Source organism: Gigantopelta aegis, chromosome 4, assembly GCF_016097555.1.
Source record: "Gigantopelta aegis isolate Gae_Host chromosome 4, Gae_host_genome, whole genome shotgun sequence".
NCBI lineage: Eukaryota > Metazoa > Mollusca > Gastropoda > Neomphalida > Peltospiridae > Gigantopelta > Gigantopelta aegis.
This window is the reverse complement of record NC_054702.1, coordinates 69,456,565-69,483,607: the sequence shown is the minus strand read 5'-3', so window position 1 is coordinate 69,483,607 and position 27,043 is coordinate 69,456,565. Positions and strand designations below refer to the sequence as shown.

General features: G+C 33.6%; 1 protein-coding gene across 1 annotated transcript; it reads left to right on the top strand.

Moving 5' to 3' along the window:
* The first annotated feature begins 347 nt into the window (after window positions 1–347).
* On the top strand, window positions 348–23,851 carry LOC121372221 (armadillo repeat-containing protein 2-like). The gene is made up of 21 exons (XM_041498509.1): window positions 348–482; window positions 2,408–2,655; window positions 3,027–3,099; window positions 8,302–8,346; window positions 10,144–10,333; window positions 10,774–10,918; window positions 11,382–11,440; window positions 12,102–12,200; window positions 12,377–12,552; window positions 12,926–13,028; window positions 13,791–13,963; window positions 14,484–14,534; window positions 14,923–15,068; window positions 15,914–16,013; window positions 16,272–16,412; window positions 17,082–17,271; window positions 17,866–17,988; window positions 18,933–19,046; window positions 19,959–20,091; window positions 20,833–20,993; window positions 22,562–23,851. The coding sequence occupies exons 2-21, from the start codon at window positions 2,453–2,455 to the stop codon at window positions 22,711–22,713; spliced, it is 2,577 nt and encodes an 858-aa protein (XP_041354443.1). The 5' UTR covers window positions 348–482; window positions 2,408–2,452; the 3' UTR covers window positions 22,714–23,851.
* Window positions 23,852–27,043: the final 3,192 nt, after the last annotated feature.

Sequence of the window (27,043 nt, the reverse complement as noted above, 5' to 3'; positions counted from 1 at the left end):
ATAAAATGCAACAACAAAACAAATTGTTGGTTTAACTATTGATAACCTCTTTGTCGTGTTTTGAAATATTTTATTCATCAAGACAAAAAATAGTGATTGCACAACTACAAGCAAAATCTGGACGCTTTGCGAAAACAGTTTGTTGATCTTTACATATATTGATATGTCCACAGGCAGGAAGTTTACCTGGGGTAAGTTCAGCCAGCCACTTGTCGCGAACGTTGGTTAGACTGGCTTTTACGCTTCACGCTAAATCGAATGACCACTTCGGGAACCAGTCAAAATAGTTTGCAATCGTTTAGCAAAATTTTTTGACTGAACTCAGACCCGTTTGCGTAATATCCGTTCAGCATTCCAAGCAGAGAAACCGAGAAACATTAATAGCAATTTTGGGGATAATTTTTTTTTTTTTTTAAAGAATTTAAATTAAGTGCTGAGAAAAAATTCGGCTTTAATATTCACTACGTCTTATTATGTATTGGGTAAGTATATTTTGCCTCATTAGCATTTTTGTAGCAATGCCAGAGAGACTGCCAGAGGTAAACAAAAAATTTGTTGCCATGAAAACAAGTCGCAAACCTAACTTCTCTGGGCTAATATTAGTTTAAAATATGTAACTGTAATATATTAAATAGCTTGGTAATGTCCAGACACTCAACCCAAATTGGTAGGGCTTCAAAATAGTGATGTTGCATTGACTGATTTGATAAAATAATAAAAAATTGAATTTGATGGGCTAAGTGGTGGGGGAGGGGGCATCTACAGTTCTTCGTAGCTATTAACATTGTTTTCTTACAATGATATGTACTGTAATTTTTGTGTTTCTGAACTGATTGTTTTTTAAATTGCACACAAAAATAGTGGGGTTTTTTGGTTGTTTTGTAGTGTTTTTGGAGGGGGGGGGGGGTGGTATTGCCAAAACACTACTTTTCTAGTCATATCAAACAGAAATTATTTATTAATTTACAATGTTTGTGGTAGCCCAAATACTCTGCTTTTTCAGAGATAGACGGATTACAATTGCTCTGTCAGAGATAAGAAGGAAATGTTTTATTTAACGACGTACTCAACACATTTTAGTTACAGTTATATGGCGTCAGACATATGGTTAAGGACCACACCCCTGTCGGAGATAACTCAATAACGAAAACAAGTATAAAAAGAAGGAAATGTTTTATTTAACAACGCACTCAACACAACAATATGATAACCCTGTGCTTGAAATTAAATAAGACAGATTATTTTGGAGTTTGTCGATAGCAAATATTTTGCACTAAATCCAAACTACAGAGTACTTAAGATCAGTTCATGGAGCTGGGAAGGACTGTATTTTTTTAACTTTTCTGAGGAAGCATACTCCGAGATCCCCCCTACATACTCTTGTGCTTCATGTCCTTGATATAAAACTGCCACAATCTAGACACCTCCCCAGAAAATGTGTCTGTAGGTAGCCCTGTGATTTGATGATCAGTTATAAAAAGGGGGCAAACTGACAATTCATTTGGGGGTGAACTGACACTTAAGGCAAACAGCTACATGTAGATAAAACTGGGGGCAAATTGGCTTGTCTGGTACCCTTGTAAATTGTGCAGCACATTTTAAATTTTATTAGTAATATTACATCATGTATGTATGTATGTATCAGTTATATTGACATTATGGTCTTAGCATTAATTTGTTTCATAACACAATTATTACCAAGTGTTTGGCTATTCTGCATATAATGTAGTTATATGAGCCTTGACAGTTGGTAGATGCTTTGATGCTTTTGCATTAAAAACAAAAAAGGCATGCAATATGCTGCTAATTGTTACCTCTAATCACCAAATGTTGATTGACATTTAATATAATGATATATCTGCCATTCAAATGAATTTGGTATCTGATTCTGTTCTGGCAATAATTTTTATCCATGGGCAGAAAACTGCCATTGGTAACACCCCAGACAGATGACAAATCTTAAACCATCATTAAGTTTGATCCCTGTAGCAATACTGTCACTAGCGTATCTTGAGAATTCAGGGCTAGCTCTGCCACTCACCAAATTCGTCAGTTGTGAATTTAAGGAACAATTGGTGAATTTTATTTTCATTTGGCGAAAAAAATTCATGTAATAATTGGTGTTTTGTTGGGAAATAACTATGATTTTACTTCTTTTTTTTGGATAATTTGGCAAAATCTTTTGCTCACCCAGAGCTAGCCCTGGAATTTATGACCATTTAAGTTACTATTACCCAAATGGAGTGAGCTATTTAATATCTTCTGCATTCTAAATTATAAAAGTAAGATGGTATAATCAGATAACAAAATTTAATTTGAATTTTAAATCCATTTACTAATGAAGAATGCTTAATGTCAGCTATTGTGTTGTTTCATAGTTTAACAATGTTGATTTGCTTCCTTCCAGGAATGAATGGGGTTCTACGTGTTGATTGATCCAACTTGAAAAAAAATGGATCCAAAGAAACCAAAAGATCGCCCATTTTATGAACTACCAGAAAAAGTAAAACCGAGTTCCAAAATCATCAATGAAGCAAGATGTTCTTTGAGATCAGTGGTAACAAAACGACCGTTTACTCCGCGAGATGACAAACGTACATTGTTTCCTGTATCCACTTCACGAAACCCAGAATCTCGTCCACCTAGTGCCTTTAGGTATGTTCATGTAGATAGGAATTTGAGAATCTGGAAAATATAGTAAACAATTGTGATTTTTAACTTTTCACAGCCCAATTTACAAGCTAGCTAGTGAAAGAAATAAAACAAATCAGTACTCCATTAAAGAATAATCTTGCATGTGACAATTATATTGACCACAAGTTTAGTTAAAATTCATAGCTTAAATGTATGACATGTATTATTTAGTCAGAAAAGCTAAACATATTTTAACACAACAATTGTAACCCTAATGACTACTTGTACCAGTATGATACACCTAAACTAGATTAAAACCATTTATAAACATTATAACTGCTAATATTTAAGTGTACATTATTATACTTATTTTGAATGTATTTTGTTCGTAGTTTAAACTCCAGACATTTTGATGGCCCTGATTCAAGACCAGTCTCTGGGACACGGTTATCTCCTCTTGATTATGTAAGTAGTTGATGTATCAAATTGCTGTTTTTCTGCTTGTTGAATTTGGCTTAGACTACCTTCTTTGATTTTGATACTGTGTGGCAAGCATGCATTAACATGTATATATCAGTGTTTCTGCCAGAAAGACATTTTTGGTTATGGCACTATGGAATTGAATGCAACCACAGTCAACAGAGGGTATATGGGGCCTCCCCAAGAAAGAAAATAGGTTAAGTTTAGGAAGGAAGAAAATGGTTTATTTGACGATGCATTCAACACATTTTATTTATGGTTATATGGTGTCAGACATATGGTTAAGGACCACATATATTGAGGGAGGAAGCCCGCTGTCGTCCCTTCATGGGCTACTCTTTTCTATTAGCAGCAAGGGATTGTTTAGATGCACCATCACATAAACAGGATTGCACATACCATGGCCTTTGATGTACCAGTCGTGGTGCATTGGCTGGAGTAAGAAATAGCCCAATGGGCCTACCGACGGATCGATCCCAAACCGATTGCGCATCAAGAAAATCATACAGTAATGATAAGAGTAATTAATTTTGTCTCTCTCTTCCCCCCCCCCCCCCCCAATCAAAAAACAAATCTGCCAAAAATTCTTACACCATCAGAAAATCTTTTAGTATACTCAATGGCGTAAACTTTTATGAATAGCTTGAGCTTAAAGGTTCAAGTTTATGTCCATTTCTTACAAACTAGATTAGTCCAATAGTTTTTTTTTTTTTAATTTTAGGTTTTTTTTTTATTATCATGCATTGTATCAGTAACACTAAATAAGTTTATGGTGGGTGCATTTTAGTTTTTTGAAAGATATAGTTTGTCCAACTCAATTGAAACTGTATGTGACTATCTACAGTCAGAAACTATTAACAAACATTTTCATATTCCATATACATTTGTACATGTACACATGCACAGGCAATTGCTATTAAAATCAAAGAAGGTACATAAAAGATATATATTGTGTGAAAGGCTAGACATGAGCTAATACTGTCTGAGATAGTTTTATTTAATTATCATAAGTATAGTATAATTTGATATTGGATATACATGTAATCTCAAAATATATTTCTTACTGAAAAGCAGCGCACACATTTTGCCTTGGATGGGAGTCAAAGACAATACTTGCTAAATCTGAAACTTGAATACAGTCATACCTTATTACAGTGACCACATTCCTCCCTGGGTCGAATTTGCTGTTGTAGTGAATTTGTCATGAGTTATCTTTACTGCTATAATGTCAAAATTAAAAAAGTTGCTTAACCTATGATATAATACACACAGCATTTTTAACAGTTTCCTGTCGTTCTGACCGCTTCCCCTCTTTAACTTGTACTGCTGACTGCTTTCTTTGATGCCATATTTCACAAGCTCCAATCAACTACTGTTTATACATATAATGCTAAATATTGTGTACAAAGATTAATTCCATAAATATAATCGTAATGGAGGCCATCTTTGTTACTTTACTTAACACAGAATGTGGTCTTGGCTAATGAGGGCTGGCTAAATACACAGCAGTCATATTTTTGTTTGGAAACCCCAGTGTAAGGCCACCACATGGTCACCCGATCAAAAAATTTCCATGGCTTGTCCAGGTTACATCTAGTAGTAGTTATATAATATCATAATTTATAATACAAGACTGAATAAATAATTAATACATTGCAATTAATATTAAAAATAACAAATACATATACTTGTAAAAAATAATGTTTTCAAAAAGTCATTATTAATTTATTGATCAGAGTACATCAAGGTGTATTGTACAGAGTACATCAAGGTGCATTGTACAGAGTACATCAAGGTGTATTGTACCGAGTACATCAAGGTGTATTGTACGGAGTACATCAAGGTGTATTGTACAGAGTACATCAAGGTGTATTGTACAGAGTACATCAAGGTGCATTCACTGTCAATCATTCATGCGACATTTTTGAATGGTAACTGCTTCTGTTCAGCGCATTTACAGATCTCCATAAAAACACAAAATACTATTATTCAAAATTCTTTCTTTAAGTCAATGACAAAAGGCTTATTTTCAAAAACAATACTTGTCTCCAGATTTAGTAAACATTTGCAACTCGGACATCATGTGACTTTATCAGTTCACAACAAAATCAAGGTTGTTAAGAGGACATCTTTGATTGTGTAAGGTTCTTGTAAAGAGATATTTTCAGAAGTTGGATGCATGATTGTTCCTAATTTGCTCTATCATTGTCGGAAGGTGTGAATTTCTGTGTATTGAACAAAATACAATTGTTCCCAGCAATGTTTGGTCAGATGGTTAAATGTCATAGTACCAATGGTTGTTGTAATGAGGTTTGACTGTACATATATTTACCGAAAATTGTATGATGGTGTATTTCACTACTGACATGAACTTAGACAGAGACAGAGAGAACTTGACCATATTTGTTTTTGATAAATTATTAACAATGCAACTAATTTGCACATATGTTCTTGCACACTGTCCTAACATTGCATGCAATTGTTTCTTTGGTTTCTTTACGTTAAAAAAAAATACTCAACAGTGTTTGAAATAATTGGTTGCCTGATCTCCAGTGGCAACCACATTTGTGAGTAGGTGTCTGGAAAACAATTGTTAATAACCGTTAGCTCCCATCTCACCCCTAAAATGACCAGTTGGCCCGAATCTCTACATATTATTTTAGCCCTTGCTTACTAGATTAGTTTCAGTCATCAGTTAGCAGGAAATATTGAAATCAGTCCTTCATATTTGAAAATGTCAGGCGAGTCATAAATCACTCACCTCATAAGCACCAGGTGAGTGATTTGTATTCTATAGGAAACATTAATTAAATAAAGTTTGTACATATCAATTGACAAAACAGGTATTCAACACTGGAATTAAAGCAGCTTCTTTTCAAACAACCAGCTGTAGTCATACTGTTATTAAAAAAAATTATGTGGTTGATAAAAAATACTTGTGAGATAATATTACGGTGCACTTCAGATGTGAAGGACTGTAAAATGTGTGTGTTTGACATCTCATCACATTCTTTAATCAATGGCTTTCATGTGAGATATGTAAAGAAATGTTTCTCTGCTTAGAAGTAATGTGCAGTTACCTACATGTATAGAAGGATATCACATTCCTTAGTCAATTTGAAACAACACGTGGTTTGCCAAGAGGATATATGAGTTTCATTAACCACAGACATACCGGATAAACAGAACAGAAGATTCATGGAGTACAAATATTTTGCAGTGACAAGATTGGGCTTTACAGGAGATAATAGGGTGATACATAAATAGATAATAAGTTTACGCTGGATGCCAAAAATTCATTGGAATTTGGCAAATTTGATAGAAAACTGTAGCCAAATTCATGTAACATTTAGCTCAGCAAAGGTACATTTTAAAATAGCTCTGCACATACAAACAATAAAAATTGTTTTTGAATTAGCTTTTTGGCAAATTGGCAATGACATGTTCACCAAATTCATTTTTAAATCGCATTTGGCGAGCTTAAACCTGGTTAATATGTAATATTTAGTAAGAGTTACACAAAATATAATATGCAAAACTGTACTACCCGTGGTACTGATGTAATTGTCTATCATATTACATGTGCTCGCAAATTAGTGGCTACAACATTTAGTAGTTGGCTAATATAATTTTGTGTTTATAAATTGGCCCTTTTTCAATCATGTGCAAAGAAATACTCTTCATATTTCAAAAATTAAATAAAATTAAAAAAATTCCAGTGTGAGCCCTGTGTTAAACAGACGTGGACAGTATTATATTGTTAATTGGTACATTTTCTAATGCATAGACTGTTTTGTTGTTACTAACATCTAAAGTCTAGTGATTAGTCTGTCAGAAAGCTAAAGATGTTTTACTACCTGCAGACATACACAGATAGACTGAATGTTATTCGTTCTCCATATGTACATGTATATTTCTTGTAGGCATCATCACAGTTTCATTTCTCGCTCCAGCCAGTACACCACGACTGGTACATCAAAGGCTGTGGTATATGCTATCCTGTCTATGGGATGACGCATATTAAAGATCCCTTGCTGTTGATTGAAAAGAGTAGCCCATGAAATGGTGACAGCGGTTTCCCTCCCTCAATGTCTGTGTGGTCCTTAACCATATGTCTGACACCATATAACCGTAAATAAAATGTGTTGAGTGTGTCGTTAAATAAAACATTTCCTCCTCCTTCTTCATCACAGTTTCATACCAGTCCTTTTATTTTTTTAAAGTCTTAAAGTAGACTCGCTAAATTTAAGATCTTTTTCCTTTTCATTTAACATTTTTCACCATTTTAATATCCCCTTTTCTTCTGTTATTTGTTAATTCTACATGTACAGGTCTTTGTACATCTATTGAGCAAAAGTTTATAAATTCGTAAAAATTCTGAGCTGACCTACCCCCAAATCTTAAAAACACTTTAGAAGATTTATCATAAATTTTTTGACACATTTTTCAGAATTTGGTCTGTAATTGTAATTTTTCATTTTTGTTGTTGATGAATGTATTATGTTTTAGTAAATATTGTTTTTGTTTTGTAGAAATGTGACTTCTATCCTCAGAATTTACATCATATTACTTTTTTTAGGATATATAAGTTTGTTTAGAAATACACGTGAATCATAAAACCATTATAGGTTGTGACGTCACTAAAGCACATGTCATAATGATGTCATAGTTTGAAATGATTTTACTATTTCGTAGGCTATTGGAAAAACAAGGCAGCGATGTGTGTGATACATGTAATTACTATCTGGGATAGATTTTAACCAAAAAAATGCTAATCAAATGATTGCTATAATTATTTGTTAACATAAATGTTAATATTCATGAGTACTGGATTACCTTTTTTAATGTAGTGGAAAAACATTTGCTTCTGCAATCAAATTTAATACTCTCACTTTCTGTATAATCTTGTTTGTTTTTTCCATTAGTGAGTTCTGCATGTACGTGTTGAGTTTGAGATTAACACATTAATAAGTCAAGTAATGTTCATTTGCATTATCAATTTGCATTATTTAAAATGTGTGCATGTTCATGAAAACATTGCATTAGAGTTCAATTCATATCATTTCTGTTTATGTTAGGACAGTGTGTATAGCAGTATTTTATTTAAAGGAAACAAAGCTCCAGTTTTGTCAGTTTTAAAACTTTATAACAAGTTTCAAGTTCCCTGTTTGTGTCTTGGCTTTGCAGTGTTCCACTGAAGTGGCAGATGTTAGAGTGAGAACTGAAATTAAGGTATGTCAGTCAAAGGTGCAAGCAAGCATTGCATATGTTAATATATTTGTGATGTAATGACTTAGCTAACATCACTTAGCATCATCGCATTCAGCAAGCATTTCTTTCCATTACCTGATTGGCTTGAATGTGATTTTTGCCATATGAATTAAAATTCTGGATATATTTTGAAACCAATAGAAATCTATGTTTAGTACTTTAAACATGTAGTGTGTCCTTTGTTACCCATTGTATATATATATATATATGTTTATATGTGCCACATAAGATATTGTTACAGCTCAAAATGCTAAAGCAATCAACTGGTATGCTGCAAAAGCTATTGTGATGACCTTTTAATCATGATTGTGTATTTACAATGTTATTGTAGGTACTAAATTATTGTTATAAACTGGTTTGAATTTCAAGGACTGCCTTGACACATGCCAAAATATTTGATAGAATATGATCATATTTGTCATAAAAATAATACACATTTCATTATTAACTGCAGCTTAATAACTCCATATTTATACATTTTTGTTTTTATTAATACTGAGGATTTTGACTGCTTCTAACATTAAAGGGACATTCCTGAGTTTGCTGCATTGTAAGATGTTTCCGACTAATAAAATATTTGTACGATTAAACTTACATATTAAATATATTTTCTTGTTTAGAATATCAGTGTCTGTATATTCAATGTGTTTCTGGTCGTCTTAATATTTGTAAGAATCCCAAACTGGATTTTGTCTTGAAATAATATTTTTGGAAATAAAATGAAATTTAACCTACTACAAATATTAGATCTATCAGAAACACGTTTAATATGCAGCCATTAATATTTTATGCAGAAAAATATATTTGATATGTAATTACAATTGTTAAAAAGTCTCTGTTGGTCGATAACATCTTAAAATTTTCCGCAAACTCAGGAATGTCCCTTTAATTAGTAACAGCTAGTGTTAAACAGTATCTGTTTAAAAGTATTGCTAGGCATTCATAATTATACATGTGAGTTAAATGTTTTTTTTAATTAATGCATTATGATCCGCTGTATTATTAACTTCCACCATTGTTCAGTGACATATATTGAGTTTGTCTTTCACTGAAACTGGTGTTTTTTACTTGTGTTAAAGAAGTTAGTAAATTAAAACATTTGAAAGATATCACCAGATGGTGCTTCTGTTATCGTGCTAGGTAATGCCTCAGCCATAGCATTTACACGGTTTCACTTTTTGGTACTTATTCCTATTTGTAAACAGAAATTCTATGATACCAGTCTTGTTAAAATTATGGTTAATCATTCTTCTCAAAACATCCAACTTTTACTGAGTCTGTTGTGCCAATTACCGGTAGTCTCGGGGAAAAACTGATATTTTTGGTTAAGTTAAAAAGCCTATGGAATACTTCCTAGAAGTACATAAAGATATACCCTGTTTGATACCCCAGGGAATTTGTGGCACTAATTTTTTTTTTAAAGTATTAATAATATTTTTTAATGCTATTTTTGTTTTCTCCTCTTTTTTTTTATTTGGATCACTGCATCTTTAGAGCAATGTTATTGGATCTGTAAATTTTTTGTTTTCGTTTTTCACTTTTTGTTTTTTAAAAATATATTTTGGTTGAGAAATTATTGCAGAATATTTTTTATTTATTTCTTCTTTTTGAAAATTATATTTCATTTAAACACTCAAGACCAAAATGTGAGTAGATAATAATTATTTTAAAAAATGTATTATTACCAAGTAGTAGTACATACATGTATCATTTTCTTTATTTGAATGTTGACAGTAAATTGTTGTGTACTTGTTTCAGACTCCTAGACCTCCATCTGCTGGTGACCTTGAGTCTCAGCATTTACCACCGAAACCACCATCCGATCCCAACAAACCACTGTCGAGGAAAGGTTCTCGCCCCAAGCTATTTCCCTCCAGCAGTGTTGATGTGCCAGGACCACTAGATGGAGCTTCACCTACGAGAGGTCGAAGTGGATCTTTCACTGATGGTAATATTTTCTTCTTAAATGTTCTAAGGTGTATATTTAAATTAAATGGAATTTTGTTTAAAAAACCACGTAAATTAAGCCTTTGTGTAAAGTATAACAAATAGTCCTGTCCATTAGAGTGTGTGTTTATAATATCTTTGAAGTCTTCGTTCAGACTAAAGATGGAATCTAGACTTGAGTGTCATATACATATTGTTGTTGCTATTCATTAACATCTAAGCATCCACTCCTGGCCTGAACAGTCCGGATTGTTTGTGTAAGTCCTCGGGACAGCATACTTGAAACTTGAGTGGTTTTCTTTGTATGTTTTAGAGAAGTCAATTCTGCTTCTTGTTCTTGCTTGTTGTTTTGTAAATTCTATGTGGAACATGTTAATTTTGACACCATATACTATTGGTAACTAGCATCGTTTTGTGGTGTAACTCATTGAGCTACTACAGTTTCAGATGCTGCCCCTCGTAGAACAGGGAGTGGTTCTAGAGACAGGCCATCCATTCTGCCTGTGGAGGAACGAGGAGTGGGAGATGGGCGGGAGACTCCAGTCAGAACATCCAGCTCCATGGCAGTCAGTAGCCCACCCGGCAGGTTAGTGGCACACAGATGGAAAAATCTCTGGATTTTGTTTTAGGAATTCTGGATTTCAGTGTCATCTGAAAACGACTCCTGTTCAAAGTTCACACAAAAACGTGTACTGTTTAAAACCAACTATGTTTTTTGGAAGTTTTTGTCTAGGGGCATTTTTAATCGTTGATTCTTGTTTTGTTTTTGTGGGGTTTTTTGGTATATTTACAATGTTATATTATACATTTTTATTTAGGAATGGAAATATTTAATGGTGCATAAATGCTTGATAAAAAAACTATTTTTTTATATTTACAATGTTATAGTATTGAAATTTTTATTTAGGAATGGAGATATATAATGTTACATAACTGCTTGATAGATATAGGGAAGACCATCTTGTGTGTAATATTCACAGATATGTCTTTGAATTGGCTATGTGGTTTCTATTTTCTAGGATGCTTATGTTTATGTTTTCTCTTCTTAGTGCTGGTTCAAAAGAAGGGACTCGGAAGTCGAACAGTGCTGGCAAGTCAGGCAGAGCTGGTGAGTGTAGAAATATGTTCTGTTTATTTGTTGCAGATATCACACTTTATGATGTGAGCAGTACTTAAGTTACTTTAGGATGTTTTCATTGCCTACCCATTATAATCCTCCATTCCAGTTTCTTATTTCCAAGAGCAGACCTGGAAAGGCCCTTGTATTAAGTTGTTTACCAAATAGTATATAAAAAGCTGTAATGCCCTTGTTGCTGATAAACAAAAGAGTAGTGGTAAAGCAGTCAAAGGTATGGGTTTTTTTTTATACTTAGACTATACAATGTCCTTATAATTTAGAATTTCTTTTCATATATAAACTGATCTGTGACCTACATGTATGGAAGATTTAACCCATTGATTGGTTGTTAGGATGTTCAGGCCAGTCTGCGGGACTAGGGGGAGAAATGCTATAGGTCAGAGATCAGGTTAAGTATTCACAATGCAATTTTTCTACAGACCTCAATAGTTGCTGGTTTAAATAATGTCTGGAAAATCAGTAAACAGATAATTCCTCTCTTTCTCATATTAATAAAAAAAACTTTAATCAAATTTGCACACGCTGAATGTACATTTTTGACAATGTTTAAAAATTCTGAGACATAAAACAGATTTGAAAATCTTCAATTTCTGATATGCAAATATTATAATATTCAATTTTTACCTTTCAGGAAGTGCTGGTAAGCGAGAAATCGAGGATAGTGCAGAGGAGGTCTTTTACAATTCATTTGTGGCACCTATCTTGGAGGAATTCGCCAGCATGGGAAAAAGTAAGCTGAAATTGTTTTCTTCTTCTTGTAATACTTCTAATTTAATGCTATTATTTGATCTTAAAAGGTTTAAGCAAATTAATTTAATTTCAGGCATAAAAGACTGTAATATCAACTTATAGGAATTCATGGATTTTCCTCAAAATGAATGAAACTTTTTTTTTTTCGTTTTACAGAAAAAGATAATGGTCGTATATTTGAACTTGCTGAAGAACTTTACAATGTTCTAAACAAGGGGAACAAGCTGAAAAAACACTACAAGCAGAGATCGAGTATTCTGAAGGCCATCTTCAAGTTGCTGGATGTTGACGAACCACGAGTGTTGCTTAAATTAGCTCGCCTCATTCTAGCAGTAAGTCCTAGACCTCAGTCTAATGTGGTGTCATTTCTCAAAGTTTGGCAAAGACATTTTTATTAATTATAGTAGCTTAGTCAAACACAGTGCTGGCAATGGAACATTGTATATTTATGCAGTTTGAAGGCTGTGATACGAAATATTCTGGTTGAGTTATTCATCAGCCTTTCATTGGTAAAATTACCTTCGTCTGACGCCTTATAACCACTTCTACTGTATGCTTATCATTAAATAATGAGTCAGTCAGTCATTCTTTTATTGGTAAAAGATCTGTGGTTATGCCTTGTTGCACATTACAACCAATATTTCCTAGCTTTTATTTTTCAAAGATGCTCAGTAATATATTCAGAGTTATTTGTTTTTATTTCAGTTTAAAGTTAGTGGAAACAATCTACTAAATGTTTGCAAGCTCATCTTTAAAGTGAGTCGCAATGAAAAAAATGATCCAGAGTTCTTGGATGGGAATGTTTTAGGTAAGCTATGTCATTTTCTGCACTTGTTTTCTAAGTCTTGTCATTAGTTACTTGATAACAGAAAAATTTAAATGATTTTTGTTTTTAACCTTCTGACTATTGCGGGCGAGATATCTCGCTTGACGTTACGCCAGTTGACATACTGTACACTATATACAGTGCATTCCCCAATTCATATTTTGCACATGGCACTCACCAGAAATAGTTCAGAGTATGGCAGCTTCAGTTTGGGTTTTTTTCAATGGAAAATACCTGAGAAATTGAGTTGAAAAAGTGGTTTTTGGCAAGTATTTTTTCTTGATAAAAATGGTAGAACATTGTAGTCATTTTCAGGACTCAATACCTGATCATGACAGTTTTTAAGTAAATGCAACTTTTACAATTTTGTTTGCCTAATTTTAAGCAACATGAAAATAATACTGATTCAAATATAAACTTTATTTTAAGTATTTATAAAGATTTTAGGTTAAAATATGTGAGTAAAAGTTATAAATTTGTACCCCCTCACCATGGATTTTGCAAAAAATTAATCCAGTAGTCCGAAGGTTAAGTTAAAAGTAGAAAATTCTCACTCTTTTCATGTTTGATTCTAGGGGAGGTCTTTTTAAAGATTACATAAAGAATACAAAAAGTGAAATATCTCATTCATTTTTTTTTTTTAACTGGACAAAGTTAAATAGTTTGTGTTTAATAAATGTGTTCATTGTTATGAATAATATTAATGCATTAATTTATTATTAAATGTTTCTCTCACAATTTCAGATCTCATGTTGAACACCATTAGGTTTTCTGACCACGTTGCCTCCTGTGAAGGCCTGGTTTATTGTGTTGGAGCTGTCAAATTTCTAACCGGCAATGCCACTATATTGAAGAAATTGGCTACAAAGGAGTGCATTGAAATACTGACCAAACTTATGCAAAATATACAAAAGACGGTGAGCATAAATTAAACATATTAGTTTTGTTATCTTAACATTTTCATCTCTGTGCTAGAATGATGTCATTGACTGAGCCTTATTGTGATGTTAAAAGTAATATTGGCGTCGTCGTCATTTCAGCAGCAAATCATTTATTATTGTCACCTGTTGATATTAGGAAATTATTAGCCTTCATGTTGAGTATTTTGATATTTCATTTTCATTTTGGTTTTCGATAATAATTTTTTTTTTAATTTGACAAAGAAACCAGAATCATCTTGGTGTCATCTTTCTGTAGAATATGGAGCAAACAGTATGTGAATTAAAGACAGTTTTTAAAATCTGTATACGTTAAAATCCGTATAAGTAACAAGTTATTTTTGCAAATAGATCTTTTAAATGGAAGATTATTTTAATTGATTATTTTTTTAGAATCGTGATGCATATAAAAGTTCTATATGATCTTTAGCCATATGTCCTATATCATAAAACTGGAAATACATTTGTAAAATATTCCTTTCCTTTCTATTTTTTTTAGAATCGAGATAACGGCAAAGTGAATGAACAGTTTGGACATATACTTGTTCAGGTGAGTAACCACTGTGTGAGTGCTAAGGAAATGTGCATAAATTATATAAAATACTCCATTACTTTTTGTATCCACTCTTTTTAAAGAAAATATTTTGTTGAAATTAATAGACAGAAATCTGTGTGGAGATAATTTTAGCATTTCTCTTAGTGTAAAGAATCATAAGAGTTAACTTTTTATTTATGGATTTTGACCATGTGTGTATTGTACTGATAATTTGTCTGAATTACTTCGATCAGATTTGAATTTTCACTTCTGGTAATTGATGATGGAAATGTGTAACACTTCTGATGATTGTTACATAATTGACGGTAATCATCTTAGTATTTTTGTGCTGGGGTGTCGTCGAACATACATTCATTCATTTGTAATCATCTTATGTTTTTAGCTAGCTGCTGCGTTAAGAAATCTGGCAGACTGCAGCTCTGGCCGTGAACGGTTCATCAACAGTGGGACGACAGAGAGTCTGGCCCAGCTGATGGACGAGTATCCCAGTGACAGTGACCTGATGCTGTATATCTCCAGAACATTCAGGTAATCTCTTGTACCTATCCCAGGGCTCGAAGTGGCGGCCTGTGAAAAACACTAATGTTTTTACACCTAGCAAGTGAATTAAAAATTTGTGTCCTAAAATGACCAGTAAATTGCAGGTCTTTCTTCAAGAGACAAATGTATGTACGAGTATCTCATCTTCTATTTAGCTGAGGCTGAGCTCATGATTCTGATATATGTTGATTTTATAACGCTCTCAGATCAGATGTTCTTAGAGATCCTGTTCTCCACACACCATCCCAAACCCTCCACTCAACCTATGCTGTCTTGTTTCCAGGAGGCCATAGTTTTTCTTAGCTTGTCATATTTCTTTTGATTTGCTGTTTAAAAAAAACAAAAAACAGATTGCCATATTTTACTTCCTATTTTGAGCCTTGCTATCCTTATCATTCATTAGTAGCTAATGCTGCTGTCAATGATGCCTACTTTGCATGATTGCAGTTAAACACATCATTTTATTCAGTACATGTAGCCACCTACTTTTCTCAAACAGCCTCCTACTTTCACAGATAATGACAACCCTGGCCTTCCCAAACGAGATTGACTAGATACTGTATATTTTCAGGTAGAGACCACAGCAGTGTTATGTTATATTAGTGTATTCTGTATTCAGACACTCACAACCAAACACATAGCCTTCGTTTGCTTAGTCAAGTATCTAATATTCTGCTTGGCAGACAATTCATTATTCTATCAAATATTACGAGATGAGAGATCAAAGTTTGACTTTATTTACATTTCTTTTGTAGTTCAGTGTAGATAGTATATGATTTCTGCTTCAAATGATTGAAAGGAAAATAGATTTATTAGATTTGTTTTGTTTTCAGTAAAATCACCCTGCACACAGACTGTTGTCGAGTTCTTGCAAGTCAACATGGCTGCTACAAGGCCATTCTGAACTTGCTCAATAGCCAGTTACAAAATGAGGTAAAATTTCATGATTCTTTTTTATTATTTCTTTATGTCTTAGCAAGTTCGTTAATAAGAAGGCTCTAAGTTATCTCAGAAATCCCAGTCTAATCTGTAACATATATTTGTAGCAATATAGCATGAGGTTTTGTTTTCAGTTGCTATTTTAAACAAATTTTATTAGCCAAATACTAAATGGCAGGGTGAGCTCTGACTTTGTCTAGAATGTGGCCTGAGTGTGAAAGTTCTATTTATTATGTAATTTTGTTTTTCAAGGACTTGGTGGTTCGGTTATCTTTTGTTCTGGGCAACTTGACAGCTAAAAATGATGATGCTCGGGTTCGACTGTTTGAAGAAAAGAATTCTCTCGACACACTACTTACAGTATTAAAGTTTTACCACAATAAGCACAAACAGGTAAGCTAAAGATCTTTTTTGACAGCATTGGTTTTTGTTTTGTTAATTACTAAATCAGAGTGAAATACACTGACAAATGAATGCTATCTGAGTGGCAGGTGTATAAGAAGGTGAAAACTATTTCTTGTCAACTTAATCTGTTCAGACCAGTCCACATTCCAGGGAGAAAATGACATTTGTTTGAGGTCACATTAAGTATTCATTAAAGGAGAAAATGATTCAAGTTTTCTACAATTTCTTTTTTTTCCTTTTCTTTTGAATTGAATACAGAGAAGGAAAAGGAGTGCAAAAAGATATGCTGCAGTTTTCATGGTTTAGTCAAATTACAACAAAAAGCATCTTTTAATTAAATTAACAACTAAAGATTAAATCTATTGTTAATATGATTAAACAATAGAGAGTACAGTAGGTACCATTTACTACAATCTTTTGTTTAGAAATGTACATAAGCACATAAATTAATACTACATTTTCAGTTGTTTAATTTTGTTTCTACTATTAATTTGGGTTTTCACGTAGCAAAAGTAATAATTAGACCATACTTAATACTTTGAGAATATTGACAGAAATAACATGACATTTATTGTGATAAAATGTTGATTAATGCAGAATTGATATTAAATTTTTTCTATCATATTATACTGTAGTCCATAGACATTTGTTTTTCAGGGCAAGACAAAGAACGAAAGTGCAGTAAACTCTCCCCCAGATAATAAACAGAATGATTCTGATGTCAGTAAACTAGACGATGTGATGATTAAAACTGTGCGGGTCATCGCCAACCTGTCAATCAATGAAACAGTTGGACCTCAGATTGCATCCAATCGCAAATGTGTGCTGCTTCTGTTAAATATTCTTGGTAGGTATACACTGTGCATATGGTACAAAATAAATAAGGTCATAAATTTTGTACAGTCACACATAGTGTAAAAATTTAGCACAGTGTACAGGAGTCTGTGCTTCTAATGGTTATAATATTCATTATACAAGCAGGCTGTGAATTTAGCATTATTCCGTGGTTCTGCAAATCCCATATTTTGGGTCATAAGCGAAATATTCTTAGAGAGAATCCCAAAATATCAATATTAAGCCATGTTTACGATTCTGGCGAAATCCTAAAAATATATTCCCAGATTCAATGCATGACAAGTTACTTGCATGCATGCACATACACAATCATATTCAAACGTACACTGCAAGTGTGAGAGAGAGAAAGAGGAGAGGGAGAGCACAGTAGTGAATGAGAATGAAGGAAGTAGCTTTCACCGGAACAGTGTATGCCTATGGTTAGAGGTCAGGTTTAGTATTCATGAAAAGAGAAAATTATTCAAGTTTTATTCATACTGTTTGTTGTGCAAACATTACTTCAAATTTAATTGAAAATGCCAGATAATGGGTGGATTTTCAATGATGAAACATTTTTTAAATTTGGATTATCACTTATTTTTTTCAGATACCAGAGACATTAGTGACAGTGAAGAATTAATTTTGAACACTGTAGCCACCATAAACAATTTGTCATTTTATTCAGTGAAGACGAGTGTTATTATGTCTCAACAGATGGAATTAGCAGAGTGTAAGTATTTGTGATAAAGTAATCACAGTCAGAATAGCCAGAATACTGATAATGTTTCACATATTTTCTTTAGTATCACTTGAGCATGTTTTCTCATTCATGTCGGAAGAAGTCATCCATAAATTACGCAAACCACAAATCATTGGTTATGGGTTTTTTCTCACAGTTAACTCGCTGCATACTTCAGTTTATTACCAATGTCAGTGGTTTCATGGTTAAACCCGTGGCTCTAAAATTGGTAGGTATTGAGTTGGGCTCAGTGCCATTACATTCACTTCCTCTTGTGAGGTGTGTGCCCAAGGACAGCATGCTTGAACCTATAATGTAATAGATTAAAGGGACATACCCTAGTTTTTAAACACTACGGCATATTTTTCACTATTGGAGTCGTTTATGATCACTGAAATCAAACATTACTTATATTTTATTGTTTAGATTCTCCATTTCTGTACAACCAAAGTGTTTCTGGTCATCCTGATGTTTCTAATATCACATAATGCATTTTTCATATTTTTTAAAACGCACGTGGGTTTGAGAAGTAATGATTATTAAATTGCATTTTAGTCTATTTTTAAGGGTATTTCAACGTCAGACTCTTATTGTATTCAAATTTGTTACAAGTTTGTAAACTTAGTGTCCATTGTTATGGGTTGAAACTAGGGTTTAGGTGAAAAATATTCCTTAGTGTTTAAAAACTAGGGTCTGTCCCTTCAACCACCTAAAAATATGTTTGCCTGAAGCATTTCTGTTTAATTTTTGTACATCTACGGGGGGGGGGGGGGATAGTTAAAGATTGATCAACCATGTGCTATAACCTAAATCTAATTTTTAGTGAAGAATGTTTGACATAACTGTGCACAACTAATTATAATGGGGAATGCAGTTACATCGTTCTTCTAAAATATATTAATATATACTATGTTCTATTTTGTTTTGTACTAAAGTACTTCTAAAGCTGATGCTGCCTGACAACATGGAGGCTATGCTGGAAGCATCGCGAGTGTTTGGAAACTTAACACAGCACAAGAATGTCCGAGATTTCCTGACCAAAAACAAGAGTTAGTATTCTTTCACAGTTTGCATGTAAAACATTCACAAGAGCTAGTATTCTTTCAAACTTAGCATGTAAAACATTCACAGGAGTTAGTGTTCTTTCAAACTTAACATGTAAAACATTCACAGGAGTTAGTATTCTTACACAATTAGCATGTAAAACATTCACATGAGTTGGTGTTTTTTCACACTTAGCATGTAAAACATTCACAGGAGTTTGTGTTTTTTCACACTTAGCATGTAAAACATTCATAGGAGTTGGTGTTCTTTCACACTTAGCATGTAAAACATTCACTAGAGTTACTGGGGGTTTTTCAGTTAGCATTTAACACATGTAGGACAGCACATACCATGTCCCTTTGATACACCAGTCATAAGACACTGATTACGACAGAAAAAAACCCAGTTAGAGAAATGGTTTGATCCTACAACCCAAGCACGTCAGGAACATGTATATAAAAGATCCCATCCTGTAGGGTTCTTTTGATATACATGTGTAAGGTCCATTTGTCTTCAAACGCTTAAAAGAAAGCTCATATTTTTTGGCTTTTTGTGAAAGAATAGTGGAAATTTCAAATGATTTTCATTATTTCTATAATTTGCTCAGTGTCTTTACTGAGTAAGTACTTTTTAAAAAGATTAAATTGTAGGCATGCAAGTATATCCTATTATATTGTAAAAGTGTTGGCCTTTAAGTAAAGTTGTTTATGTAAATATCACCATAATCTAATTAACCATTGTAGGACTTTTGTATGAAAATTTGGTTCAAAATCAGCATAAATAGACATAGTTGGAATATTGCATTGCAACATATTGGATTTCCCCCACCCCATCTTACTCAAGAAAATATTTATTTTTGTAATGAATTATGATCGGAGTGACTTCGGTTTTATAATAACCCGTGTATATTTTTTCAGTTGATGAAATGATGATCTCCCTGTTGGATTGTGGATGCAGGGAGGTTGTATACAATGCGTGTGGAGTCCTGGTCAACTTTATGTCGGATGAATCTAAAAGACCTCTCTTGAAAAAGGAAGGTGGTGTCAAGAAGTCAGTATCATTTTTATTAAGTCACTTGAGTCTTATAATGCTTTTAATTACATTTGTTGGTTACACATGTTGTGTTTATAGCAAACGTATGACATTTGAGGTTAATTGGGGTGTGTGGGGGAGGTTCTGGTACAGTATGCTGTTGATGTGTTTGCAGCTTGGCTTAGATGACATGCTTACTTTTAAGTGTAAGATATGTGAGAGCATTTGCCCGAGATGCTGTGTGTCATAAGTCATACGATCAAGCCACCTTGGTGGCTCCTCTCTGGTTTTTTCCTGACTCAGGAACTGGTATATTGACGATTGTTTATTTTTGGATCCCATCTTGGTCAGTGAGAACTATTCATTGTTGTCATTGTGTGCTTTTATTTGTTTAATGTTAACAACATTTTCTAAAAGATGTTTTTAGGTTAAAATATTCCTGACTATTTTTCAGCTCATAATATAACAGCAGTGATTACTGCTAGTCATGAAGACATCACTACAGCTTTTAGAACTTGATTAATTTCTTCTATAATATTTGTCCTGACCTCCGATATTAGTGCTATTTCCTCTGCATGTAATCTTCCAAATACCATAATAAACCATCAAAAGTAGTTATTTTTGCTAATGGTATAGGTGGATCAGTCTTCTGGTCATAACACTATGGATTAGCAGTATAGTGCAAATAAGTATCATTTAGAACGTTGTTTACTCCAGATGGATAGAATTAAATAAAATAATCTGCTTTATCTTTACAAGGTTGATAGATGTTTTACATGATTTTGGCCGAGAAGACTGGGACTTGAGCAGTACAGTGTGTAAAGTACTGTGTAACTACAGCACGAAAATCACCAGCTCAAATGCTTGCTTCGGAGAACAGGAGGCTCAAGACCTCTCTGAATTACTCCTGGAATTCCTAGGTATTGTTTTCTTTTATTATGAATTGTTGAATCATTCATGTATACGAGCTGGGAGCTGATGTTATATCTCCTAGTGTGAGATACATATAGAATACTAAACGAACTTGCCTGTCATACCATTTTTATGAAATGAGTGAACAGTTTTGGTATATGACGAGCGAAAGCGAGTCAGATACCAACTATGTTCACAAGTTTCATAAAAATGGTATGACAGGCAAGCTAGTTTAGTATTTTATTTATTACAAACCAACTGCAAACAAGCCATAATGCAGAAGTAAGCAGATGTCGAGACAATGTTCTACGAATTGGGTCAGCGAGTGACTACGTCATGCTCACGTCATGCCAATATTACACTTGTTAGATATTGAGTGATTGTTATGACATGAGCAATATCTTACACTGGTGTGTAATAAAGTATGAGGTTAACTTTTGAGCATATTTTTTTTAGGAATATTTTGTTTTGTTTTGTTTTTTAAACCACTTGACTTGATGCATGGTCAGTTTGGGGTCAATCCCCATTGGTGGGCCCATTGGGCTATTTCTCGCTCCAGCCAGTGCACCAGTGCATATCAAAGGCTGTAGTACGTGTTATCTTGTCTGTGGGATGGTTCATATAAAAGATCCCTTGCTGCTAATGTAAAAATGTTGCAGGTTTCTTCTCTAAGACTATATGTCAAAATTACCTTATGTTTGACATCCAACAGCCAATGAAAGTAACGACGCCGCTAGAGCACATTGATTTTTTATCTTATCATCGGCTATTGGACGTCAAACATATGGTCATTCTGACACTGTTTTTAGAGGAAACCCGCTGTCGCCACATAGGCTACTCTTTTTACGACAGGCAGCAAGGGATCTTTTATTTGCGCTTCCCACAGGCAGGATAGCACAAACCATGGCCTTTGTTGAACCAGTTATGGATCACTGGTCGGTGCAAGTGGTTTACACCTACCCATTGAGCCTTGCGGAGCACTCACTCAGGGTTTGGAGTCGGTATCTCGATTAAAAATCCCATGCCTCGACTGGGATCCGAACCCAGTACCTACCAGCCTGTAGACCGATGGCCTGCCACGACGCCACCGAGGCCGGTCCAACAGCCAATGATTAAAAAAACCTAACTTTTCTTTAAACCACTTAATTTCTTAAAGTACGTATTGTTTATTGTCTACCTTTTCTGACACCAAATAGCCGATGTCTATTTTGTGCTGGGGTGTCATTAAACATTTCATAATAATAATTATTGTTTATTGTTATTACCAGAAAAATAAAAATCATTAAGCATGTTATAAGCAACTATGTTGTCTTTGTACAGTGTTTGATTGCGTTTCTTTACTAGATAAGTCTTGTCTGGAAAACCTGTAGTAATGACATTTATGTCTTTTTTTTCCCTCAAAAATGAGGTGAATATCAGGTTAAAATTTGACTAAATATTTGGGGAAATATTTTGTTTGACAGATCCTTAGTACAAAACAGGACCATTATGTAAATAAACAAAGCCATGAGAAATCCTAAAAATCAATTCATTAAATTTGATCAATATTTTTTCTTTTCCTTTGTTTTTTCTTCAGATAAAGACACAGCATTAGCTGACAGCGACGCAGATAGTTTGGACTGTTTGTGTGAAACGTGGGAAGACAAATTTGTTCCTGTTGGTACACAACTGTTAAAACGAATTGAAAAATATCAGTCAAAGTTCGAACCTCTAGAGGCACCTGGTTGATGTCGTAACATGTATTATTTGATGAGCTTGTCTTGTGTGCCCTTGGTGTGTGTTTGTGTATAGGAAGAATTTTGCAGTTGCCTGATGCTACCTACAGGCATTTGTCTAAAACTACCTGCAGAATGTACCTACAGGCAGTTATACAATACTACCTACGGACAGTCAAAACTAATGCTACATACAGAACGTTATTGAGCACTACCTACAGACAGTTGTATATTATTACATACAGTCTCAGGTGTGTGTGCAGGAATTTATAAAGGTTCAGGGTCTAGACTATGGTAACCAACGTTTCTAGTGGGCAGGGGATGTCAAGTTATGCTCGCATGAAAAATATATTTAAAAATTGAAAATTTGCTTGGAGTGGTGGGCTGGGGGTGTTTGACTCTTGAAACCCCCTCTTGCACACATGCTTGAGGCTGTTATCTAATACTACATAGGACTCGGATATGTAGAGTATTTTCTTGAAAAATGATTAAAATGTGGTTAATTTAAGGAATATTTTATTAGCCAAAGACTAAATGTTGTAGCTACTTTGTATAAAAATTAGAAATTTGTAATGGACAGGGTGAGCTTTGACTGCAGCCAGTTATGTAATGCTGCCTATAGAAAGTTACCTTATACCTACAAGCAGTTATCTAATACAACCTACAGAAAGTTATCAAGGCAGTTATGTAATGCTGCCTATAGAAAGTTACCTTATACCTACAGGCAGTTACTTAAGGCCAAACAAAAAAAATGGTTTGTTTCCGGTCACCTGACCGACCCTAAATTTTGCCACCGACCCTGAACTTTTTTTTTCTGCTGGGGTGGGGGGAAGCACACAGAGAAGTTGTGGTCGCGGATCGACAAAGCAGACGACAGAAGTACTCAAGTAGGATAACTCTGACACGTCAGTGTGTGTGTTAAATGGAGGTTGGGAGGGGGGGGGGGGGGGGAGCAGCGATGGTTTTTATACACCCCCACTGAAATTGGAATCATTAACCAGTGTTCTACATTGCGACCAAAATGGTCGCCAATGCGACCAAAATGTTGGCGTGGCGACCAATTGAATTTATTATCGTCGCCATCTGGCGACTGACTCCAAAAACGTCTAAGTATTAAATTATTTGCCATGTGCGTTCAGAGTCCTAGCAGCGAAAACAAATGAAATTTGTTGACATCATTGTGCAGTCGGAACATTTCACTATTTACGAAGTTGTCCGATTGATCACTGTGAATTCCGTATTAATTGTCGGTACAATTCGGAACTCATCGTTGATTTTAGTAATTTGGCGAAAACAATCCAGATACTTAACACATTCATAAATGATATAAAATGAGTAGTGTCGCACTGTGGCGAGTAACATTTTAAGCTTGGCAAGTAAATTTTGTTTGTCCACTAGCCAAAGAAGAGTAAGTTATAAAACCGAGTGTAGAACACTGTTAATAACACGTGCTCTTATTAGGTACCATGGTAATTGGTGACACACGAGATCACATGACAGTACGGTAACGTGTGTGGCGATTAAACGGCTTTTATTACAAACTGCTAAATACTGTAGGCTTATAGAGGAAAATATATCGTATTATCGTAACTCCAGTCATCTCATACAATGTAGGTTTATTTTCCAAAAACAACAACGTGCGATCTCAACAAAACAAAGGATTCTTGATACCACATGCACAGACTACAAGTCATCGCGTTTTTTCCACATGCAAATAATCTCTATATCCTGTCAGTAGCAGTCAAACATGCCCATGAAATAAAAGCATAATTCCCTTGTTGAGTTCAGGTGTCTATATCTATAACTGACTTTCGACTTCGCTGTGATGTTATGTACAAAATATGTTCCATCATGAAATGTATTCAAAACTTATCTAGGGATATGAAGTTGGTACCTATCGAATCCATATCGCAACCCACATATCAGGATGGATCTCGTATCATTATGATAGCTGTTGTAACATATTCTCTAACAAATTCTTAAAATTAGTATTTTGTTAGTGTCACAAAACTTAAAATGAGCTGGTTAAAGATTCTTTGGAAAAAGCAGAATACATGACATGTACCGGTACTACATGTAGTATATGTTGTTTTTTTAAAAATAAAATATTGTTAGACCTGCACAAAATGCAGGACTGTTGTGCCATTAGCGGGTGTTGTGCAGGTGTGTGTGTTAGTTATTCTTCTGCTAACTCTTTCTAGTTTCCCTTAAAATGATGTATTAAAATTGGCTAACTTAGCTGAAATATGAAGGGAGGTTCTGAAGAGTTCAATACATATATTTTTGATTGAAAGCCTCAAGTAAAAACAGTAACCAGTATTATGAGTGGTAATGTAGATATAGATATTTTTATTGACATGTTAATAGATTTATTGGAGTTAGGTTTTAACGAACTGGAATTTAGCTTATTAGTAAGACTCGTTGTTACTGCTTTAGTGTTGAATTAGGATCTCTTAGTATCGGTGAATGTTTTATTGAAATGGAATTGGCATAGATGTGCTACAGGAGATAGTCATTTGTGTGAAAAGGTGATACAGTGAAACCTGTCCAAACCAGACCCTGAACATAGAGGAGTCCAGTCAAACTGGCCAAGTTTCATGGCCCAAAATATTTTTAATTCTAAAATGTGACCCTGTAAACACTGGATCTTGTCTAAATTGGATAAATATTATGTCTCCAGCAAAATCCAGTTTAGACAGGTTGCACTGTGCATGTGTTTACTGTTAGTTAAGGAAGAATAAACTGTACAAAATGTAAAACAGTAAAATAAAATAAAACCATTATTTATTGCTGAACATTTGAGGAATGTTTGGTTGACATGTTGCTTTGAGTAGTATGGGGTTTTTTTTTTAACCTTATGGTTCCCTACCATATTATACAATGTAGTTTGATTTCAAGGTATACTAATGAAAATGTAAATATAAATTAAAATTTAATTATAAAAAGTATAAATATTCATTAAAAATTCTGTAAAGTAGTGTCGGAAATAGAATAAAAATGATTTTCGTCAATTATTTCTTTCATATTAAACTGACAAGTAAATATTTTGTAAATACCTATTTAATGATACTCTACCTAATTTAGCATTTACTTGTTTTGGCTTTCACTGATGTACAAGGTGGTGGCTTTCACTGATGTACAAGGTGGTGTTTACTCTTGAAATTAAAATAAAAATGTCAGTAAACAGGAGAATTGTGACCTTTATTGGAACAGACTATAACATATTTTGATGATGTGTGTCAATTTCATTTACCCTTAAACAAACTTTTAATTTAAAACTGCAAGTTAACTGATTATTTTGAATTGCAGCATAATTTATTAATTATGACCAACATATTTAGTGAATATAAATTCAATGTAAGTACATTAGAAATTTACACAATCTTGGACCACTTAAAGGTGCTACATCATAGTTATATGTGAGCATCTGTTTGTGATAAAGATTCTCCAATAAAAATGTATTTTCTACTAGTAGATAAAATTATTTCCTATAATCATTTATGGGCATATAGTTAAAGGTATGGTTTTTAAATGTTAAAGAATTTTTTTATAAAAACATGATTTGCAATAGCTGTCATTATGCAACTTTGAGATAGCACCTTTAATACCGGTATAATACACCACAAACTCAAAATGGTTCTTGACAGTTTTGCTCAAAGGTTACTCATAATTGTCTACAAATATTTTGTTTTGGAGAGAAATAGGGGAAACTGTCATCAGAAACAGTCCCTCACATATTGTAACAGCAATGAAATTGACACATTGACCAAAATGTGTTATAGTCTGTTCCAATAAAGTGCACAAATCACCTGTTTACTGATATCTTTCTTTTAATTTCAAGAGTAAACACCACCTTGTACATCAATGAGAGCCAAAACAAGTAAATTCTAAATTAGGTAGACTATAATTAAATAGATATTTACATAAATTTTACTTGTCTGTTTAATATGTTGACGAAAATTGATGAAAATCATTTTTATTCTATTTCCGACACTACTTTAGTAAAATAGTAAAACATCCAGATGATAATTTTTTTTTTTAAATTATGGATAGAGATTTCAGAATGACATTGGAAAGATTAGCATGAGAAGTTTATGAAACTGGAGATCCTAAGATGTTAATTTTTCAGTAATATAAGTTAAGAATTATCTTTATATATATTATGTATATAAGTATTGTTTGTTTGCTTCATAATAAGAGAGGCCAGTTATGAATATTTATAAAAACTGTACATATAAATAGTAATGTATTCTTGTTGTAAATACAAATATATTTATTTACAGTTATTGAAGGACATTCCAGATTTGTTTGTGTGGTTGATAAATTTGATTTTGTACAGTGTT